Here is a 20,261-nt window from a genome sequence, read left to right on the forward strand (position 1 = left end):
CATCTCCATCCCAAATCTCTCAGATCCTCAAGCCAAAAAGGAAATACTTTCCTACCACCACCAAGCCTTCTACACAACAGCAGCAGTAGCAGCAGCAATAGTCTGTCTCCTCTCCTTTTCCTTCTTCTTCGCAGCCCAATCCCTAGAAGCCTGTCTACCCTTTTCCGCAGCCTCTGCTCTTGCCTTTTTGGCAGCCTCTTCTTTTTCCTTCTTCTCCTTGTCTTCCTTCTCTTTTGTTGCCACTGCTCTGCCAAAGACTTCTTTGCCTTTGGATACAAAAGGAGCCATGGATTGTCGTTTTTGGAATGATGTGGCTGCTCTGGGTGGTAATGCTGCTGTGGATGAGGAAGATGCGGTGGGGTGGAAGGAAGATAGACGTTTTTGAGCCAGAGAAGTGCTGTCTCTGACGCTTGTGGTGCGTGTGATGCCGTTGGTCTCGCCGGAAGGGATTCGTGCTCGAGAGGCGGCGTTCATCCTCACCACAGCAGGTTCCTTGACCCTGGGCACTGGTCTAGCTTTGAAGCCTGATTTTCTGACCGCTTCTCTTTTTTCCTCTTCTTCTTTTTCCTTCTTTAGTCTTTCTTCCTTTTGAGCCTTCATCTTTGCGGCAAAGACATCACTGGAGAGTTGGAAAGTTGCTTTTGTGACTGGCTTTGTGGATCTTGTCGTCACGGGTGGTATGTATGCTTTCTTTGCTGCCACACCACCGTTTTCCTCTTGTCGCTTTTGTCGTTCTTCTTTTTCGGCCTTCAGCTTTGCGGCTACCGCTTCTCCAGGGAGTTGGAAGGTTGCTTTCGTAGGAGGTTTTGAGGATTTTGGTGGTGGAGGAGGTTTGTATGTCGATTTTGTTGAACCAGTGCCGGCTTCTGCTTGTCGTTGGAGGCGTGCTTCTTTGTCGGCTTTTAGCCTTGCAGCGATGGCTTCACCGGGAAGTTGGAAGGTTGCTTGTGTGGGTGCCTTGGAAGATCTGGCAGGGGGTGGAGGGGTAGGGAAGGACATTGACATGGGACGAGGTTTGGAGTGAGGGATATTGGCGAGATTGGATGGTTCAGCAGACTGGGAAGATGCTGGTCTAGGAGCCATGTTGACGCGAGTTGAAGGGCGTATGGAGGAGCGTACGGAAGTGTTTCGCTTGATTGCTGGGTTGGTTGAGGAGTCTGAGCGAGCAGGTGGAGCCATTGACTTGCGCACAACAGAGGATTGACGACCAAGAGTCGTTTGTTTTACTGAGGGCCTTCGTGTGGGCTTCGAAGCATCAGGTTGTGAGGTCTGAGGTGAAGGCTTCTTTGTGGTTGAAGTGAGAGCGGCTTTTGACTTGTTCTCAAGTGAAGCTGTTTCCGTTCCCTTGGGTGTTTGACTTTCGGAAGCCTGGATAGTGTCTTGTTTCGCTTCCTCAGTAGTTTCCGGGGGAGAAGCGGCCAGCTCTTCTGCGTCAGCTTGCGTGTCTGCCTCGACCGTCTGTTCCCTGAATTTATTCGTCTTCTTCGGCGAGACTTGCAAGGCTTCAAAGTGATTAATTAGACTGTCGTCATGTGCTTCGTCCACTTGTGGTGTCTCTTGCCCAGTCTGCGGTATGACCTCAACTTCTTGATGATCGACGTCCACGCTCTTTTGCTTCCCATCAGACTTTGCTTGTTCCTCAGGATGTGGTCGGTGTGGTGTTTGTGGTTCGGATTGTTCATGTTCGGCACCGAGCGTCTCAATGTGAGTCTGAAGCCTGTCCACAGGCGTAGTAACGACAGACGAGTCTGGCACCATATTCTCCTTGTTAGACGTTGATCTCATGTGTGCGTATTCATTCTTCATAATCTTCTTTGCCGGTGTGCGTTGAGGGGTGATGTTGAGCAATGGCAGCTCAGTAGTGGGTGATGAGATGTCCAGATCTTTCTCAGATGGGTGATTCAAAGTGTCTTGGTGGATTGGAATCTGGCTTGGCTTGTTGGTGGTGGGGGTGACAGCAGGTGTAGAGACTGTTATGTTGAGGTCAGCGATGCGCCAGAAGCATTCCATCCTTGCAGACATACCTTGATCCTCTTCTGGATCGTCCTTCGGGTCGCTCTCTTCCAGCTCCTTTTTCTCCTGCTCCAAGTCCACCTCTTCTGCCGTCTCCGCTGGCTCTCCTGCGTCCTTGGGAGCAACGACAGGTGTATCCTGACTGAGGTCCAGCTTGTTCGTCAATTCACCCAAGGGTTCCCGTTCCTGCTGAGCTAGGGGTTCACCCTCCGGCGTGCTAGATCTCTCGTCGCGAACAAATGCATTATCACTAACTTCACTCTCGGCGGCAGCCTGAGCAGCCGCTTGTGCTCTAGTCATTCGCATCTTGACTCAATGTTTCGAAAGAAGCAAATGCTGGAGTAACACGATACTAGGAGATGAATAGCGCGCGCGTAAGAGGAGAGAGAAGAGAGAAGCGCAGCAAACCAACGACGAGGGATCAGCTCGCGTAACACAGACAGGGAGGTGTTTCAGCTTGCGACAAAGTGTTGTGGACCCTGTTTGGTTGCCGTGTTTTTGTTGACGCCTGTCTTTCCCCGCAATTCTCCACGCCCGCAAACAGATCATCAACATGAGGTACTAGAGAAATGACTCGTGGCTATGGAGCATTTGCTTGGTGGGGGAAAGTCTTCGTTGATATCGTGAATGGAAAAAGAATCTAGTCTAGACCATCATGCTGCGTCTGCGTGCTCCGCTTCGATCGACTCGTGCTGATCTGGGTGCCTTTCGCGCTGCCTCTTGCACTTCAGCCTCCTGCCTCTCATCTTCTGCCTCGGCTTCGACCGCCAGCTCTGCAGCGCTACTAGACCTTTGCTTGCTTGCATCGCTCTCACTGCCGTCTGTCATCGAAGAGTGCCGCCTGCTCCCTCGTTTCTTGATCTTGCTACTCTCCTCCACGTCTGAAGAATTCTTCAACTCGTACACCCCTAGATCCTCGCACACGTCGTCCTCATGCTTCTTGGTCCCTGCCATCAATGCAGAAATTGCTCTACCAGATGCTGAGGGTATCCTGCTGGGTTCGAATGATCGCTCCTGCTCTCGACTCATCTTCTGACCTAGAGGGCTCGGCGCCTCGGAGCCCATGTCGCGAGTCAAGGAATCGGTCATGTTGTCTCCGCTAATGATGACTGTCCTCATAGTCTTCTTCTCAGAGGCACTCGTGCTGTTGCTAATTCTTCGTCCGTTCGCATCGACCGCATTTGCCATCGTGGCTGTGGGACGGCGCATCTTGCTCACCAGGTTCGGTTCTGCATAGTTGACGCCTGCTCTGGCTCGTCGCGAAGGCCTACTAGCGCCATTCAGAGCAGCTGGCCCTGAGCTCATCGATTTCAGTCCTGATGGTGGGGGTGTGTCTCTTCCGTCGTCTCTCGCCGCAGAAGGCTCTGATGGCGTAGGTGAGAAGAACTCGGGTAGCGGTGTCTTTGGTACCAGATCCTCTACTTCTGACAGGCTTTCCGCCTGAAGTGCCGGGGGAAGTGCAATCTCGATTGTTCTCATAATCGTCTCTGGCTCCGTTGTCGCAATCGTGACTGACTTTGCGCTAGGGTTCTTCGACCTCCTACGATCTGCTGTCTTCACTGCTGGCTTGAGGGGTGCATCTTCCTTTTTCGGGTCTCCTTTTCCTTTTGTGCTTCGCGACAACTTTCGTGGCGAAATGTTGACACTTTTGTTGCCCAGTACCTTGCGTTCAGGCATCAAACTTGGAGTGTCGGTATCCTCCAGGACGTTTGTTGGCACGATGCTTGGTTCGTTCATGCTGAAATCGGCAGCAATCGAAGACCTCCTGCTGAACTTGAAGTCGTCTTTTACCACAAGCTTCTCGCTGTCATCTTCCACATCTCGTACGCTGAGCTTCCTCTTAGCACTCTTTCGTGTGAGCTGCGGTTGGTCGTCTTCGTCCAGTTCTTGTGGTACAAGTGAGCTCCTCCGTAGTTGGACTTTTGAATCTTTGCGCTTCCTTCTTGTTTCCAGATTGACCGAGAGATTTCCGTGCAGTTCTTCGCTGTCAGAAGCGGCTTGTTCGTATTGGCTGTGCTCTTCGGAATTGTTCAGCTCACGTGTCTCTGTCGACAGAGGATCGAAGGCTATGGAGTCCTCGTTGTCGAAATGGACTACTGGAGGTGAACCGATGTCGGGAGAAGGTTCACTGTGATTAGAGCGACGGATGTGATGGTTGCGACTGAGGATTCAATTGTCAGCGAGAATCAATGTTGGGAGGTGTTGCAGGGACATACTGCATGGAGCCACCAGGAGAGCAGACTTCTTCAGCAATGCCGTCCATGGTGGGAGCCTGGCCCGACAGGATGGCGGCAGGAACTGCAGGCCGCCATGAAGCAGGATCGGAAAATTTGGGTTGCTGGGCCGAGGGATGTGCGGTCTGTATCTGACCGAGCTCCGAGACGAGAGCACCGAACTCGAGGAGCTTTGCCTGCAGCTGGTCCTTGACAGACACGAGAGCAGAGTTGTCTATGCTTGGACGAGGATCGGACAGCTGGGCCTGGAGGTGTACAATGTCTTCACGAAGGTCGAGGTTCTCGGCAAGAAGGCGGGAGACTTCGCATTCGAGGGCGCGGATACGCAGGCATTGTGCAGAGTTGTTTCTGTAGAGCAGTTAGTCAGATGTCGAGACTTCAAGGCGACAAGTAGAGTGGGCGCATACTTTGCAAGTTCACGATTTTGGCGTACGAAGCGGCGCTTTACTGGCGAGGGTCAGCAAGGTCGACAACAGGGTGGATGAATGATGGCGGGACAACATACGGGCATCGACACTCTCTATGGGCAGAGGAGCCTCGTTGAGTCGGGCCATGGGCGGGCGACCAAGTATGAGCCGGATGGTATATGGCAGTAGAGATGTTTTCTGTTTCAGCAAGTCGGTCGAGCACGAGCGAAAGCGGCTGTCCCTCTGAAGCTGTGTCTGTTTGTTTGCAAGCCGTCGCTGTGGGCAACCCCGACTCAATGTCTCGCGCCAAGCCTCCATGCACGACTCAAACAGCCTGTGCCATCAACATTCAGGGTACTTGTGATCTGACCGACTGTTTCTACCAATCATTGCGCCATCATGTATCGGCCCACGAGCAATCTTCCTTCGCATCTGCGCCAATCGTCGCTGTCAAGCTCGAACTCACAGTCGTCTGCCCTACAGCAGCGCATCAATGAGAAGCGCGCGGAACTGGAGAACCTCAAACAACTACGCGAACTCAGTGCTGGTCTGGCTGGTCAAATGGAACAACTTGAGGAGAAGCTATCTACTCTGTCTGATGGTACCCAGGGTGCGTGACCAATCTCGATCGAAGCGGTCACAACTGCTGACTCTTGCAGCCATTGCGACCGTTCTTTCCAACTGGCATACCGTGCTCAGGGCAATTCATATGGCTTCCGGTATTTATTGGTGCTTCTCAAATCCCACCTTTCCCAGTTGCTAACCTCGACGCAGCCCATATCGCGAAGCCTGCCCGTGAGACCAATTCAGAATCCGAGGCGCAACTTCCTCTGCCTCAAACGCTCGTCAGAATACCCATGACCCATGTCGACCAATCCGAATCGACCGAAAACGATGACGAATCCATTGTCAGATGAGACTATGGGTTTGTGCGACTCTCTCAATAACGGCCAGTGAATTGAAGCACTGATGGCATATTGTTCTCGCCGTCCGACGACGATGAACTTCGAAAAGAAGACTAAGATCGACCAGCACAGTACGGAAGCCCAAGCCGCATACTGTGCGCTTTTGAAGGACGTGGCGTGCTTTGAGCATTGCACGCAGGATTCATCTTCCGCAAAAGAGCTTCGGAACGATTTATGAATTCCTGCAGTTGACCTACTGCCAAGTATGATGATGCTCGAATCTGCGAGCAATAATATGGTAAACAAGACTTGGACAGTCACAGTTCATTCCTTCTTGGGAGTCTTTCTTTTGGGTACCCTTTCGTAAGCATTCGGGCTGGGCTTGCGGACCTTCTGCTTGCCCTTTCCGGGAAGGTGCGAGTGTGTCGGCTCAGCATGGTCATGGTCGCAGGGGCCATCTGGATGTTGGTGCTGGTTGCGACGGCGGTTGGCAGGTTGAGCCCTGCTGGTGTCGGGTTCGTTGTCCGAGTCGGACGAGCTGGAAGAAGACGAGTCTTCGTCGGAAGATTCGCCGGCTTTGCGAGGTTTGTGGTAGATACAGCATACTTTTGTCGCGTGTCAGCAAACAAATACATTGTTCAGAGTGAGTTCAATGTGCAGACCTTTTGAGCTCTTCTTGCCCATGCCTTCATTGTCAATCACGTCTTCGGCCCATTGTATGCCACGCCGTTCGGACGGTTCGGCTTCGGCCCTGAGACGGAGAGTCGTAGGCCCCGCTTGAGAGGCGGTGAGAGTGAGACTGCCGTGATTTTGCGATGCCACGTTTGATTGGTTAGAAGCCATGGTAATGAGCGCAGGTTCAGGTTGACGGCATCGACGACTATTGGTACTGTAGGTTCGGAGTGTTGATAGCAGCGGTAGGCGATTCAGGAAGTTTGCATAAGCAGAGAGAGATGGAAGTGACGTGCAGCGAATACAATGGAAAGCCGGAAGGAGCAACTCCTTGTAGCTTAGTGGCGGCCCCTTTGAGACTAGCATGGATTTTCTAGAAAGCTGAGGCAAGCACGGCAAGGCCAAACAGCCAAGCCAGCCGCGGCGCCAGAAGGTTAGGCAAGCCCAAGTGAGAGAGCGAGAGCTTCAGCGACAACCATCGACTTTCCAGCAGACTCTGTCAACCAACCGGTCCATCAATCTCCCACACCGCACTGTACAGCTTTACGCTTACTCTACCACCTTTCAACACTTTCGTCACCACTTTTCCGCATCAGACGCGTCTTCTGCCTCCGACCAGAGCGTCTTCTCTTCACGCGCCCCACCTTGTCCGCCCTTCAGCAATCCATCCGTCAAGCACCACGGAAGCAAACGCATGCTAAAGTAGACATACACGCTTTTCTTCCAAGGCAGCGCGCCACATCTTTCACCTCCCGCAACCACCACTCACTCTCGCCAACCACGCCCTCGCCATGGCTTCTTCAATACAGGAGCTGGACGCCACTGTCCAAGCCTTCTACAGCGGCGGCGCGCAGGTACGCCATATCTTCTCCTTTGTCCAGTCAGCAGCAGGCGTGCTAACACCATCTCCAACAGCAAAAACAGGCCCAAGCCACGCTGAACCAGGTAAGTGCAAGCTCTTACAGCTCCACCTTGTTTCCCCGCCAGCGACATCTACTAACCAACTTCGCAGTTCAAGGAAAACCCCGATGCTTGGCTCATGGTCGACAAGATCCTCCAAGAAGCCCAAAACTCCCAGACCAAGTGTACGCTCTCCATCTACACTACTCAAACTTCATCTTCAGCTACTGATTTCTCCCACAACAGTCCTCGGTCTACAAGTCCTCGACAATGTAATCATGACGCGGTGGAAGGTTCTACCCCGCGAGCAGTGCCAGGGCATCCGCAACTTTGTCGTCCAGTACATTCTTCAAATGTCGAGCTCCGACGAGAGTCTGCGCAAGGAAAGAGCTCTGATCAACAAGCTCAACCTGGTCCTCGTCTCCATCCTCAAGCAGGAATGGCCCCACAACTGGCCCACCTTTATCAACGAGATCATCTCGGCCTGCCACAGCAGTCTGCCTGTTTGCGAGAACAACATGGCCATCCTTCGTCTTCTCTCCGAAGAAGTCTTCGACTTTTCCGCCGAGCAGATGACTTCGACCAAGACGCGCCAACTCAAGCAGAGCATGTGTGACGAGTTTACCTCCATCTACAACTTGTGCAGCGAGATCCTGCGCACAGCCACACAACCCTCGCTGATCAAGGCCACTCTCGAGACTCTACTGCGTTTTCTTAACTGGATCCCTCTTGGCTTCATCTTCGAGACCCCTCCCACTGGTGTTAGCTTGCTCGAGACCCTCCGCAGTCGTTTCCTCGAAGTCCCCGAGTTCCGCAATGTCACCCTCAAGTGTCTGACAGAAGTCGGTGGTCTTCAGACCGAACAGCAGTACAACGAGAAGCTTATCGCCATGTTCACCGACACCATGACAACCATCTCTACTGTCATTCCTCTCTCGCTCGACCTCAAGCAAACTTATGCATCCAGCAACAGCCGCGACCAAGAATTCGTTCAGAACCTTGCTCTCTTCCTGACTAATTTCTTTTCCAATCACCTTAGCATCATCGAAAATCTGCCCAACCCTGACTTCCTGGTTCATGGCCACTTCTACCTCATCCGCATCAGTCAGATTGACGACCGTGAAATCTTCAAGATTTGTCTCGAATACTGGACCAAGCTGGTGTGCGACCTCTACGACGAGATGCAGCAACTACCTATCACCGACCTCAACCCTCTGGTCAGCATGTCCATGAGTGGTCTCTCCAATGGCGGAGCACCTAATCCCGCGAGCATGTCTGGCTACCCTCTTCGTAAGAACAAGTACGGTGAGGTTTTGACAAATCTCCGCCAGGTCATGATTGAGAAGATGGTCCGTCCTGAAGAAGTCTTGATTGTCGAGAACGATGAGGGTGAGATTGTTCGCGAATTTGTCAAGGAAAGTGACACCATTCAGCTCTACAAGACCACCAGAGAATGCTTGGTCTTCCTTACTCACTTGGACGTTGTCGACACCGAAACCATCATGTCCGATAAGCTGTCCAAGCAGGTCGACGGCTCTGAATGGTCATGGGCAAACTGCAACACCCTTTGCTGGGCCATTGGTTCTATCTCCGGTGCTATGAACGAAGAGACCGAGAAGCGCTTCCTGGTCACTGTCATTAAGGATCTCCTGGGCCTCACTGAACAGAAGCGTGGCAAGGACAACAAGGCTGTCGTCGCATCCAATATAATGTACATTGTTGGCCAGTATCCTCGCTTCCTCAAGGCACACTGGAAATTTCTCAAGACTGTTGTCAACAAGCTTTTCGAATTTATGCACGAGACACACGAGGGTGTACAGGATATGGCATGCGATACTTTCATCAAGATTGCCAACAAGTGCAAGCGTCACTTCGTCTTGACCCAGCCTGGCGAGTCGGAGCCTTTCATTGACGAGATTGTGCGTAACATGCGCAAGATCACCTGTGATTTGTCTCCCCAACAAGTCCACACCTTTTACGAGGCTTGTGGCTACATGATCAGTGCTCAGGGTCAGAAGGCCATGCAGGAGCGTCTGATCGGCGAGCTCATGGCTCTGCCCAACCAGGCCTGGGATGCTATCATTCAGGCTGCACATGTCGACCCCAACATCCTTCAAGACTCCGAGACTATCAAGGTCGTCGGCAACATCATGAAGACCAATGTCTCTGCCTGCTCTTCGGTTGGAAGCTACTTCTACCCCCAGATCGGCAAGATCTACCTCGACATGCTCACCATGTACCGTGCCAGCAGTCAGCTCATTGACGAAGCTGTGCAGAGAGATGGTAAGTCTCATTGTTCCTCATCATGCATAGCTCGCTAACAATCACAGGTGAAATTGCCACCAAGATGCCCAAGGTTCGCGGACTCAGGACGATCAAGAAGGAGATCCTCAAGTTGATCAGCACCTACGTCGACAAGGCTGATGACCTCGAGATGGTACACGAGCGTCTCGTTCCCGACTTATTGCAAGCTGTTCTTCTTGACTACCAGAACAACGTTCCCGATGCACGAGAGGCCGAGGTCCTGAACGTCATGACTACTATCATCAAGAAGCTTCAAGTACGTTGGACTCCTAATCGTAGCAGATATTCGGTTGGCTTAATCGCCATCCTGTCTTTGACACATCGTGCTAACATACTTACAGGGCCTCATGACCAAGGACGTTCCCGGCATTCTTGGTGCCGTCTTCGAGTGCACTCTCGACATGATCAACAAGGACTTCTCCGAGTACCCCGAACACCGCGTCGAGTTCTTCAAGCTCCTCCGCGAGATCAACCTTCGTTGTTTCCCCGCTCTTCTGCAGCTTGATCAGCGCCAGTTCAAGTTCGTCATCGACTCTTGCATGTGGGCCAGCAAGCACGACAATCGCTTGGTCGAGGGTGAGGGTCTTAACATGTGTTACGAGCTTGTCCAGAACATGTCAGAGACCGACATTGAGATCAGCGGACCCTTCTTCCAGAACTTCTACACCACCATCCTTCAAGACGTCTTCTTCGTTTTGACCGATTCTGATCACAAGGCAGGCTTCAAGTACCAGTCTATGCTTTTGGCACAGATGTTCTTCCTGGTTGGATCCGGCAAGCTCAACTCGCCCATCTATACCTCCGACATGGCACCTGGCGGCACATCAAACAGAGAGTTCCTCCAGAACTTTGTTGGCAATCTCCTCGTCAACGCCTTCCCAAACCTCACCCCTGCACAAATTCAAAAGTTCATCACTGACTTGTTCTCGCAAGCCGATGACATCAACCGCTTCAAGCTCACATTGCGTGACTTCCTGATTCAGCTCAAGGAGTTCGCTGGTGACAATGCCGAATTGTTCATCGAGGACCGTGAGAAGGATGCGCAGGATCGTAAGAACCAAGAACGAGAGCGTGCCATGAAGGTTGGCGGTCTGCTCAAGCCTAGTGAGATGGACGATGACGAGCTTTGACTTGACCAAGAGTTGGGTACTCGAACAGCCCATGATCCAAGAGAGATCGTGGCGTCCGAAGGAGCCAAACCAAATGTGGTTGGAGATGATGGCTTAGACGGCTGGCACATGTATGGCCTGTAGAGTTCTACCTCGTCGTCGCAACAACACCACCGCTTCGCGACGAACGCATGAGCGTCTCCCAGACATGGCAAAAGAAACGTTTTGAAACGCAAAGAAAGAGGCATGGTACAAACAGCGAGAAAACTAACATTTGGTGCGATGACCTGGGCGCATAGGGGAGTTGTGCTGGGTACACCAGCTGGGGCGGGGCGAGCAACAATCTCGCCATCTTGTTGTATACACAAGATTACTGGCGAAGGGCAGGAGTCGGGAAATCTTTACATCTGCAGTTGTGTTTTTCTTCGTCTTTTTTTCCTTTTCTGGTTCTCGCTCTCCTCTCTATCCTATGACTGCCTGGTTTCTCCTACAACAGTCATGGTCGTCTTTTGCAAATTGCAGAGGATCTGTCTTTCCTCTTTAGCGGGTTTTGTTTCAAAGCAGCATTAGATATTCTAGTTAAAAAATCAAAGATTGTCGACTTCTCATGATTGTTGCTCGAGATTGACATGATCTTACCAATGTCAGCGTGTGCGATTCTTCAAAACGCAATTAAACCTTGTTTTACTGCTTTGCACATGGTATATAGATTGACGACCAGGACCAAGGAGAACCCAAGACCTTAGGTCCCCGCTTTGGCGTGCGTTGCGGAGGTTGGCAAGGCCCCACAATGACCTCCGCTCTCCGCAAAAATGTCGATGCAGGTCGGGACTTTCAATCTATCCTCGGTCTTGTTTTTGCTGGGCGGATTTTTGAGTATCTCGTCATGAGCAAGGGTTTCCTGACATTTTGGGACAGGTTGTGATAGCGAGCAAGACGCTGCAGTCGCAAGCTATATAGAGATGAAGCTCTCGAAGACAGAGAGCAGCGGCAGTGCACACGGCAATAAACACGATCTTTTGACTTTACTCGGCATCTTCACTTCCAGGACAAGCCGATCGAGGAAGCGTGTGGAGGACGTCGGCATGCCGTGATCTGTGACACTTTTCTCCACCACAAAAAAACGATACTGCGGGCACGCAAGGGTCGCGCCATGGTAAATGCTTCATGATGCGTGACGGGGTGGCAGTGTTGTTTAGGCTATACCAAGCGATACAGAGTAAAAGAGATCATGTGCCCTAGTAAGTTTGCATCTCTGGATATAAAGGGCAGGCCTTCTCGCCGTGTTTTTGTAAGTGTACCCCTCAATCTCCCCCTCTTCTGTTTCCCCCAGTCACGATGCGTTCATCTTTGCTTGCAGGTCTGGTTGGTGTGTCTTCTGTTGGTGCTGTCAAGCCTTTGGTGGATGTGAGCTATTCCAAGTACCAAGGTGTTTCTCTTGAGAATGGCATTACGCAGTGGTTGGGTGTGAGGTACGCTGCTCCTCCGATTGGAGATTTGAGATTTGCGGCTCCTTGTGATCCTGTCAAGAACAAGACTACTATTGTTGCTGATACTGTGAGTCGGACCATTACTACACTTAATGTTGTACTTGCTGACTCTGGTTTACGTAGTTCGGAAACACTTGTCTGGGAACTGGCTCGGCGGCTAGCAACACGTCATCTGAAGATTGTCTGTTTATGAACATCTATGCGCCTTCGAACGCTACCACTGGCCATCCGCTACCCGTCTACTTCTTCATCCAAGGTGGAGGATTCAACACAAACTCCAACCCCAACTACAACGGTACTGGCTTGATCGAAGCAAGCAACCACAATATCGTTGTCGTAAACTTCAACTACCGCGTCGGACCCTATGGTTTCCTCGCATCCGAAGAGATTGTCAAGGGTGGCAGCGTCAACAACGGTCTCAAGGATCAAATCAAGGCCCTGCAATGGGTGCAAAAGAACATTCGCAAGTTTGGCGGTGACCCCGACCATGTCGTTTTGGGAGGAGCATCTGCAGGAGCAGCTTCCATCACTCTTTTGCTTACCGCTCACAATGGCCGCAACGATAATCTCTTCCACGCCACTGCTGCTGAGTCTCAGTCTTTCGCCGCTGTCCGCAGCATCAACGAGTCGCAATTCATGTACGATAACCTGGTCATCCGCACTGGCTGCACAAACTCCAACGATACTCTGGCTTGTCTGCGTGGTCTCAATGCCACTTACCTCCAAACCAAGAACATCAACACTCCCTTCCCTGGAGCTCAGAACCCTCCTCTCTACATGTACGGACCCACTCTGGACGGTGATGTCGTAAGCGACTTGACAATGGCCGCCTACCGCAAAGGAAACTTTATCAAGCTTCCCGCCATCTACGGCGACGACACAAATGAAGGCACAGTCTTCGTCCCCGTAAACACCTCTTCCGTCGGCGAAAGCAACACATTCCTAAAAGATCAATTCCCCCTCATCACAACCTCCCAATTGCGCCAAATCAACAAACTCTACCCCAACAATGCATCTAACCAATTCCCCAACTCTGGAACTTGGTGGAGACAGGCTTCTGACGCTTATGGAGAGCTACGCTACAACTGCCCTGGCATAAACGTATCCGACATCTACGCCGCGACATTTAACCGCAAAGACATTTACAACTACCACTGGGATGTCGTCGACCCCGTCGCCGCAGCAGCCGGCCGCGGTGTAACCCACACCGTCGAAATCAACGCCATCTGGGGCCCAGAAAACACTCGTGGCAATGCTCCAGCCTCGTACTCTACTGTCAATGCAGCCATTGTGCCTGTGACACAAGCTTATTGGACCTCTTTTATCAGAACGTTCAATCCTAATACTTATAGACTCAAGGGAAGTCCTGAGTGGAATGCTTGGACTCAGAGTCAGAAGCAGAGATTGCATTTCGTTACTAATGCTACGGCTATGGAGAATGTAGATGCTGTGCAGAGGGAGAGGTGTGCTTATCTTAGTAGTATTGCGCTGGATATCGCGCAGTAAGATGATAGATTATCTATCACTGTTTCAGGCAAGGAAATATGATTTCTGTCCCTATCACGACAATTTTGAAATGGAATATTCGTGAATGTGTCTGCTATGTTTGGGATCCATGTGTCTTGTACATGGGTTATTCGTCAAGTCTTGCTCTCTGGGAAGACAATGTGTCTCTTGGTCGTGCTCGCAGTTGAAGCAAAGTGGACTTCAAGAGTCGAGAAGTCGAGAGGTATAGGAGCATCCAAATGACCAACGAATTTTGCGATTTGCAGATATCAGAGATGCCAGAGAGTATATGAGGACTACAAAAGAGATGAATCAACGCTAAATGCTTCGACCCTGCGATGGTAAATGTGGTCAATTCGAAATGGTCAATGGCTGTCGCGAGTAGCACCCTGGTCAGAGTCGTCGTCTTTTGTCGAAGAACGTGTTCGAGAACAGGAAAGATGCAAGAGATAATTGGAATAAATAGAGACATGGATCCTATCGTTCGTGTGTGGGGAGGTGATGATATTTAGTCGTGTATTGCGCGACTGCTGCCGCTATCCTGATCACGAGCCTTACGTGTTCGTAGAGCGACGGAGGTGAGCGGATCAATGAAAGTTATGCAAGCAATGCGTGTCAGCTCGGGATCAGATGATCTGACCTAACTAATGAGATAGCAAAGACGAGCCTCATTCGGTACTCAGACCTGCAAATTGTCATATTATCGAATTGCAATCATCGTGCCATCGACTTGCAAACATCTCGCAATCATACCGTTCGTAGTATCATACAGGGTGACGATATCGCAGCCTCCCTGCGATATCCAAGGGTCTTAGGGTCTAGACTCTTTGCCCTTCTCTTGCTTTCAGCATGGAGAGCCTCACCAAAAGTCCAGATTGCAGCTACACCGTTCAAAAGCCATTGATGCCTTTTTCCACACAAGCCAGCAACATCAGCATCGCTGTTTCCGAAAGCCGAAACAATACCCCGAATGAAGCCCCGGACTTCGGTTTAAGCAAGAGTACCCTCATCTCGTGATTAGTTTCACGTTTTTGGGGCACTTTCGAGACCTCTCTCTGCTTTTGCTTGTGTGACGTTTTTTTTCTCTTACGGCTCACCGTTGAGGAAGCGGGACACGGCAGAGGGGGGAGAGTTTTTGCGTTGCAAAGACGGAGGCAGGTCTTTTGACTCATCATGTTGGGTTGCTTGCCCTTGCCGTGTATTGCGACGCGTTTGCACCCAAGATCTGGGAGGGCTTCTCAACGGTAATCGCGTTCCTGCATCTCTCAATCTTATCGCGGTAGGGTCAAAGGATCTGGACTTATGAGACCCTGAAGGGACAGGGGATAAGGGACACCTGAGGTGAGCCGTGGTCCGGGTAGTTTGACCATCGTGGATAATTTCCATATCTTTTTTGTGGACGGATCCAAGGTAGATATCGGAGGTGTTGTCGGTGTGCTTGCCACTTCTCACCGCTCAACACGGGAGGAAGATGATAAGTTGTATTTACAGCACGGCAAACACAGTACTTTGCAGCACCGTGGTAGGGAGGAGTTTTGAAACCAGACCAGAACTCGTGACCATGAAGAGAAAGGGGATGCGAATTCGCGTGTGATGGTAGAGCAAGACTACGTCGTGACTTGCCTGTATAAGCGAGCCGCGTGTGCAAATAGCAAATTAGAAGGGTCAACTTCACTGCTGTCAGAATGCGCACAAAGTCCCTGTTGATTTTATTAGCCTTCTTCTCTGTCCACTGCACCTTCTCCGCCTTCTTCCAATCTCTGCTGTTTCAATGTAGTTGCTCTACCTTGGATCGTCCATGTCTTTGACTATCATTCCTTGTCTCAGATCGCTGAAGCAGAGAGCAGCAGTGGACCCGGATCTTCGTCCCGCGGTCTCGGAAATCGATGTGCAAGAGCTATGGCCAGGGGTTTTCGAGCAGACTCGGTTGGGCTTTTTTGTGAAAGATGAGCGAGTCACAGAATTGTGCAGGGGGTGCGCTGGAAAAGCAAAAGTCGTCGATGCTTTTTGCCTTTACGAGTGTTGCGGGAGACCAAGCACAGAGTTCGCAGGAGAAAAGGTCTCCGGTCTCCGAGGGCTGATCGCGTTTTGAGTTTTGGCCTAATGTATTGTTGGAGAGGTCTCGCACATTCAATGTTCGGACACGCAGATTGCGTGAGGATGAGCTGAACGTGTTGATAGCCAGCTGATTTCGGGAAAGAGAAAAACGTGCTCTCAAAGTGATGAGTGAGTGCTGCTTTCGATGACGCTCATTGGCTGCAGTCTGCTTACATCGCAAGACGACGAAAAAGGCCCCCCACGTCGCTAGGATACCTTGATATAGGTACAAGAACAGTGAGCATTATCAAACGGCAACTAGCTAGGCGCCCTGCTTGTTGGCTGTGGGGTCCTGACAAACCCCCGTTCTCCACACGCAAGAAATCCCTGGGCCGCTCCAAGCGGAGGTGGCACGGTGGGCAGAGGAAATCCTTCGTCCCAGTCACGGCAGCAATATTGTAGTCATGGCCGGCCTGGTCCGTCTACCGGCATGACTTTTGCAACTGCTCAAAGGAAAAAGTCGTTGGATGCCAGAGACGCTCTGACTGCACAATGGTCTATACCATCCAGGTACAGAGATAATCAGTGAGAAGATCAAAGCCAGCCGGCCGGCAGCGGTGCCGCACCCGTCTCCCATCGGGCCCCCTCGGCCTCGTACGTGCAACGCGAAATGGGCAGCTTCCTCACCCACGGCCCGAATGACTCCTGTCCTCCCGGAGTCGCCGATGCGCTGCTACCACAGCCTACTGGAGAATTGACTTTGTCCGGCAGACGGTTGTCAAAAGAATGTTTGCGGAGAGCGGCGCCAGGCTCTTCATACGCGGAGTCCCAGTGACATCTCTGCAGCGCTTTGGCCGCGACTCATGAAATTACACACACAACATTTTTGAACATGTTTGACGATTGCCCGTAACCTTCTTTTACATGACGGAAAATATTTGCAACGGAGGACAGAGAATAAGCCTCCTTCGTGTGTGGCGCCTGGCCAGAGAGGTCCATGCCCAACCTCCAGTCGAAAGTCAGTATAGAAGTGTTTTTCGCTACAGGGGTTACCCGATACCGTGTTTTCTTCATAGTTTTTGGCGCGCGGGGGGTTGGTGTGAAACATTGTTGAATTGGTAGAGTGGGAACTACTTTGGTGAGGAAGATGCACCAAGAAGGCGGCAAATTTGATGTGCTAATAGGTGAGAGGTACATTGGTACTTCCCTCCACGTGCGGGGTTCGTTGGTCGATTGGGGGCAGCTGTTGAGCACAGGAGTTTACAAGGGAGGGCCTAGGGAAAAACGACACCAGGCTGTGCGAGGTAGGGCGTGCGATTTGCAAGGGCGTGCAAGAAGGAACACAAGAAAGAAGACAAAGCAGAAGTGATTTTTGTATGTAATGATTGATGAAATTGTGTAGCAGTGTAACGCGTTTGATGGATTGATCTGAGTAGTGATAAAATGTCCGCCATTTTGAAATTGTAAATGTGTAAAAGCAAAGGGTATCCTCTCGACATAAAATGCAGCCCGATGTAATGATAAAATGTTTCGATGACAAGCGAATGTATCCTATGATCCATGAAACTCTTCACTTTCCTACATCCCTATCCTGTGTCCGCCAATGCAAGTAATTTCAAATGCGCCTTTATAGTCCGATGGTGTTTGACTTTTTTTGTGGTACAACAAATGCAAGGAAACAGAAGTCCGAAAATGGTCGATCGCTGTGTAGAATGGAGAAATGGCAAATACAGCGGTCGCAATGCCGGGAATAGTTCGTTGAGTCGTACAGAAGAGTGTTTGAAGGTGATGTTTTGGGTATGGTCGAGATGAGAGTGAGTTTTCGTAAAGCGTCGTGATGAAGGGCCAACAGTATCAAAGCTCCGGCCGTTTGATGGAAGAGCATCAGTGGCTGCTCAATGAACGCCTCTTCATCTCACGAGTTTGATCGAAAGCGCTGACGTATGTTTGAAGCTCAGTGCGTGCTGCCTCTGAGATGGTGTTGCCTGATTGGCTACCGCCCGAAGACGACAAGGAGCTTCGTGACGATGACGGTGAGAGGGAGCGACGAGGCGATGATGATTCAACAAAGGTCGACATGCTTGCAGGCTTGAAGCTGAAAGCCTCGGGGAGCTGGAAGCCAGTTGAGCTGGTGGGGAAGTAGGAGCGAGAAGTCGACTCCATAGTAGGTGAGAAGGGTGACGAAGGTGTTGATGAGCCAGCCTTCTCAAGGTCGGCCAAGCGGCAAGCTTGAGAGCAGTAGAGGCCTTCGCTAGTCTGCTTGTCGCAGGCGAGGCAGAAGTCGAGGAAGCAGTCCATGGTAGATGGTTGTGTTGTGTGTGTATGTTGGTTGATGATTGACCACGAATAGTGGATGGGGATGTCTCGTTCTTATGTATGGAGAGAGATTATCAAGGTAGGACGTTGATGGTTATGAGCAATGTGGGAAATGAATCATATAAAAACGCCCGGACCTTATGGCGTGAGTAAGAAGTGATGTGACTCAGACGGACAGACCGAAGGGATCGAAGATGCAAGAAAGTGGTAGGCGGCGTCGAAGCTTGTCACAGAATGTTTCGATGATGAGGTGCGATTGCGACAGAAGACGCTCGAAAGGTGAGAGAAGATGGAGGGCTTGAGGCTTTGTGATATAAGCAGCTCAGAAAGGAGCGGGCATGGCAACATATAGCATCTTCAGGCACACCACTTGCGTGCCCACGCCATGATCAGCAGATACATTGGCGTATGGGGCTGTTGTGCATGCACCCTGCTGGCCTTTCCCGCGCTTGCGCTCTCGACCCTCAGCTGCATGCCCAGAGGGAAGCCACTCCGAAACCTTGTGCGTGGGGGTTTCGGACGCTCGAGTTTTGGCAGGATTCGTTGTTCGGGTAGGATGAACAACCTTTACCTGCTCTTGTACCTGTCCGTTCATTCACTATTGAACCATGAACCGTCCGGCCTAGTCTCTCAAATCACTCCTGTCTAACTTTCGACAGTCCGTTTCCAATTCAGAGTCACCACAGCGACTTCGCACGAAATTTCTCTTGCACTCCTCGTCGCTTTGGCCGTGATCGGCGAAACGTCTTTTGCTTGCGTGATGTCCGCTTCCCTCCGTACACTTTCATGTATCCTTGTCTTGGCTCCTATTGCGAGATAGCATGGGGGCGTGCTTGACAGAGTTTTCTTAGCGTGAAAATCACCCGGAGCGCCTTGTCATGCGCGAATAGAAGCAGCATTCCGCTTGGGGACGGTTGGCCTGCAGCTCATATGTGAGCTGCTCACGAGGCACGAACGGCACTGGAATGATGAGCAATTCATCAAATTTAGTTCCTCAATCGTTGCTGTTTGGGAGAAGTGTGAACAACTGTCTTGTGTTTGTTGATCTCACCTTTCGGGTTCCGGGCGGCACCAGACTAGCCGAAGGGATCTTCTAGTGTTGGGTTGTAAAGTCACTTGGCTGTTGCCTTCAGCCTTCACCTATTCGTCGTCGTCACCCCCCTGCCACTTCTCACCTTGATGACTTCGCTCCCAGTAGCTTCGAAACCACCTTGATACGGACAGCTTGCGAGAACCAATGGCATACTTGTGCACAAGCTGGTATGCATCAGTTCTCCGCTCTTACGTTGCTTCGGTTTCAAGTGCCTGCTGCATGCAGATGCAAAAAGCTCGCTCCAAGCGATGCATTGAAACCGACCGGTAGTAACTGCCTTGCTTACTGCTGCTCACTCGTTTGGTGTGAAGCTTGAGCTGTTCTCTCTGCCGGTCTTACACACTATAGGCCTCGTATCAAGGGTCTCGCGTTCGACCCTCTCGCACAACACCTGTCTCCGATAGGGAACCTCACTTTGATTGAGACGCCAAATGCTTCGTCGGGCGCTGGCTTGGACAAGTGGAGCAGCAGTCCTCAGACATGCAGCATGTTCGCCGAGAGGGGTTCGTACGGTACCTCGCTTGTCCTGCCTGATCAAGTACCAATGAGGCTGGAAAGCAACCCCCACGCCGTGTGGATGCGCATATTGTGTATGCCAAATTTGACTCTTATCATCAAACCTCCGCAGGATCCTCGATATATGGCGCAAGAACTAACGTTCGTCAAGGCCACCAGGTGGTCAAGGTCTGTCACATCACAGGATTTGCAATTCACGCTTCTGGTTTGAGCACAGTATCGGATCTCAACTGCCAGGCATTGCATGCGGCAATTGCAACTGCAGCAACAGCATCAATGCTCCATGACGTCCGTGTACTGTGCCTCCTCCCAGCACAGTGGCACGTTTGAAGGAAATGCACTCCAATGCTCTGGCCTCGTACCGGTCCTCAGGAAGACTTCCTGCAAGTCCCCAGGTCGACCCAGAAGTTGTGCGGCGGGAGCGACTGGCAGGATCTTCGATGAGGGTACGCCCGCGCTGTCGTCTTACGGCGTAAGCGATCAAGCGAGGTGGCAGGAGCCTATGAGCTATCGAGAATCTCGCTCGCTCGCCATCCGCCGAGGGTTGCATCCAATCAATTATACGCTTGTGGCTGGTATCCCGACTCTTCTGGCAACCAATGATCATTTGCATACAGCTGTGGTTTTCCCACTTGAATTGGTTCCTGCTGGCGCTAGCAGCTGTCAAGTAAAGCCGGTCTGAGCCCTGGGCCTTTGTGCTGATCTATCTTGGGGCGTGATCATTGGAAGGCAAGGTCATCGGCAAAGTAGAGTCCCGCC

At 51.4% G+C, this 20,261-nt stretch overlaps 8 protein-coding genes across 8 annotated transcripts; 4 read left to right on the plus strand and 4 right to left on the minus strand.

Annotated features, from left to right (window-relative positions):
* Positions 1-69: 69 nt before the first annotated feature.
* AUEXF2481DRAFT_8166 (uncharacterized protein) lies at positions 70-2,319 on the minus strand (the record flags this gene model as incomplete). The annotated part of the gene is made up of 2 exons (XM_013484898.1): positions 70-1,970; positions 2,025-2,319. The coding sequence occupies 2 exons, from the start codon at positions 2,317-2,319 to the stop codon at positions 70-72; spliced, it is 2,196 nt and encodes a 731-aa protein (XP_013340352.1).
* Positions 2,320-2,658: 339 nt separating this feature from the next.
* Positions 2,659-4,871, minus strand: AUEXF2481DRAFT_91792 (uncharacterized protein; the record flags this gene model as incomplete). Its single annotated transcript, XM_013484975.1, has 4 exons — positions 4,753-4,871; positions 4,655-4,694; positions 4,230-4,595; positions 2,659-4,174 (listed from the first exon to the last, which is right to left on the minus strand). Exons 1-4 carry the CDS (start codon positions 4,799-4,801, stop codon positions 2,659-2,661), a joined length of 1,971 nt encoding a protein of 656 aa, XP_013340429.1. The 5' UTR covers positions 4,802-4,871.
* Positions 4,872-5,024: 153 nt separating this feature from the next.
* Positions 5,025-5,571, plus strand: AUEXF2481DRAFT_82782 (uncharacterized protein; the record flags this gene model as incomplete). The annotated part of the gene is made up of 3 exons (XM_013484970.1): positions 5,025-5,264; positions 5,314-5,373; positions 5,429-5,571. The coding sequence occupies exons 1-3, from the start codon at positions 5,054-5,056 to the stop codon at positions 5,569-5,571; spliced, it is 414 nt and encodes a 137-aa protein (XP_013340424.1). The 5' UTR covers positions 5,025-5,053.
* A 312-nt stretch (positions 5,572-5,883) lies between these two features.
* AUEXF2481DRAFT_8169 (uncharacterized protein) lies at positions 5,884-6,402 on the minus strand (the record flags this gene model as incomplete). The annotated part of the gene is made up of 2 exons (XM_013484899.1): positions 5,884-6,164; positions 6,222-6,402. The coding sequence occupies 2 exons, from the start codon at positions 6,400-6,402 to the stop codon at positions 5,884-5,886; spliced, it is 462 nt and encodes a 153-aa protein (XP_013340353.1).
* Positions 6,403-7,022: 620 nt separating this feature from the next.
* Positions 7,023-10,565, plus strand: AUEXF2481DRAFT_69388 (uncharacterized protein; the record flags this gene model as incomplete). The annotated part of the gene is made up of 6 exons (XM_013484965.1): positions 7,023-7,085; positions 7,147-7,176; positions 7,244-7,316; positions 7,378-9,414; positions 9,462-9,691; positions 9,777-10,565. 6 exons carry the CDS (start codon positions 7,023-7,025, stop codon positions 10,563-10,565), a joined length of 3,222 nt encoding a protein of 1,073 aa, XP_013340419.1.
* A 1,262-nt stretch (positions 10,566-11,827) lies between these two features.
* On the plus strand, positions 11,828-13,624 carry AUEXF2481DRAFT_43642 (uncharacterized protein). The gene is made up of 2 exons (XM_013484950.1): positions 11,828-12,101; positions 12,158-13,624. The coding sequence occupies exons 1-2, from the start codon at positions 11,883-11,885 to the stop codon at positions 13,538-13,540; spliced, it is 1,602 nt and encodes a 533-aa protein (XP_013340404.1). The 5' UTR covers positions 11,828-11,882; the 3' UTR covers positions 13,541-13,624.
* A 3,837-nt stretch (positions 13,625-17,461) lies between these two features.
* Positions 17,462-17,875, minus strand: AUEXF2481DRAFT_8172 (uncharacterized protein; the record flags this gene model as incomplete). The annotated part of the gene is made up of 1 exon (XM_013484900.1): positions 17,462-17,875. One exon carries the CDS (start codon positions 17,873-17,875, stop codon positions 17,462-17,464), a length of 414 nt encoding a protein of 137 aa, XP_013340354.1.
* Positions 17,876-18,934: 1,059 nt separating this feature from the next.
* AUEXF2481DRAFT_449974 (uncharacterized protein) lies at positions 18,935-20,027 on the plus strand. Its single transcript, XM_013484996.1, has 3 exons — positions 18,935-19,289; positions 19,335-19,576; positions 19,654-20,027. Exons 1-3 carry the CDS (start codon positions 19,156-19,158, stop codon positions 19,830-19,832), a joined length of 555 nt encoding a protein of 184 aa, XP_013340450.1. The 5' UTR covers positions 18,935-19,155; the 3' UTR covers positions 19,833-20,027.
* The last annotated feature ends 234 nt before the right edge of the window (positions 20,028-20,261 follow it).

This window comes from Aureobasidium subglaciale (assembly GCF_000721755.1).
Source record: "Aureobasidium subglaciale EXF-2481 unplaced genomic scaffold scaffold_25, whole genome shotgun sequence".
NCBI lineage: Eukaryota > Fungi > Ascomycota > Dothideomycetes > Dothideales > Saccotheciaceae > Aureobasidium > Aureobasidium subglaciale.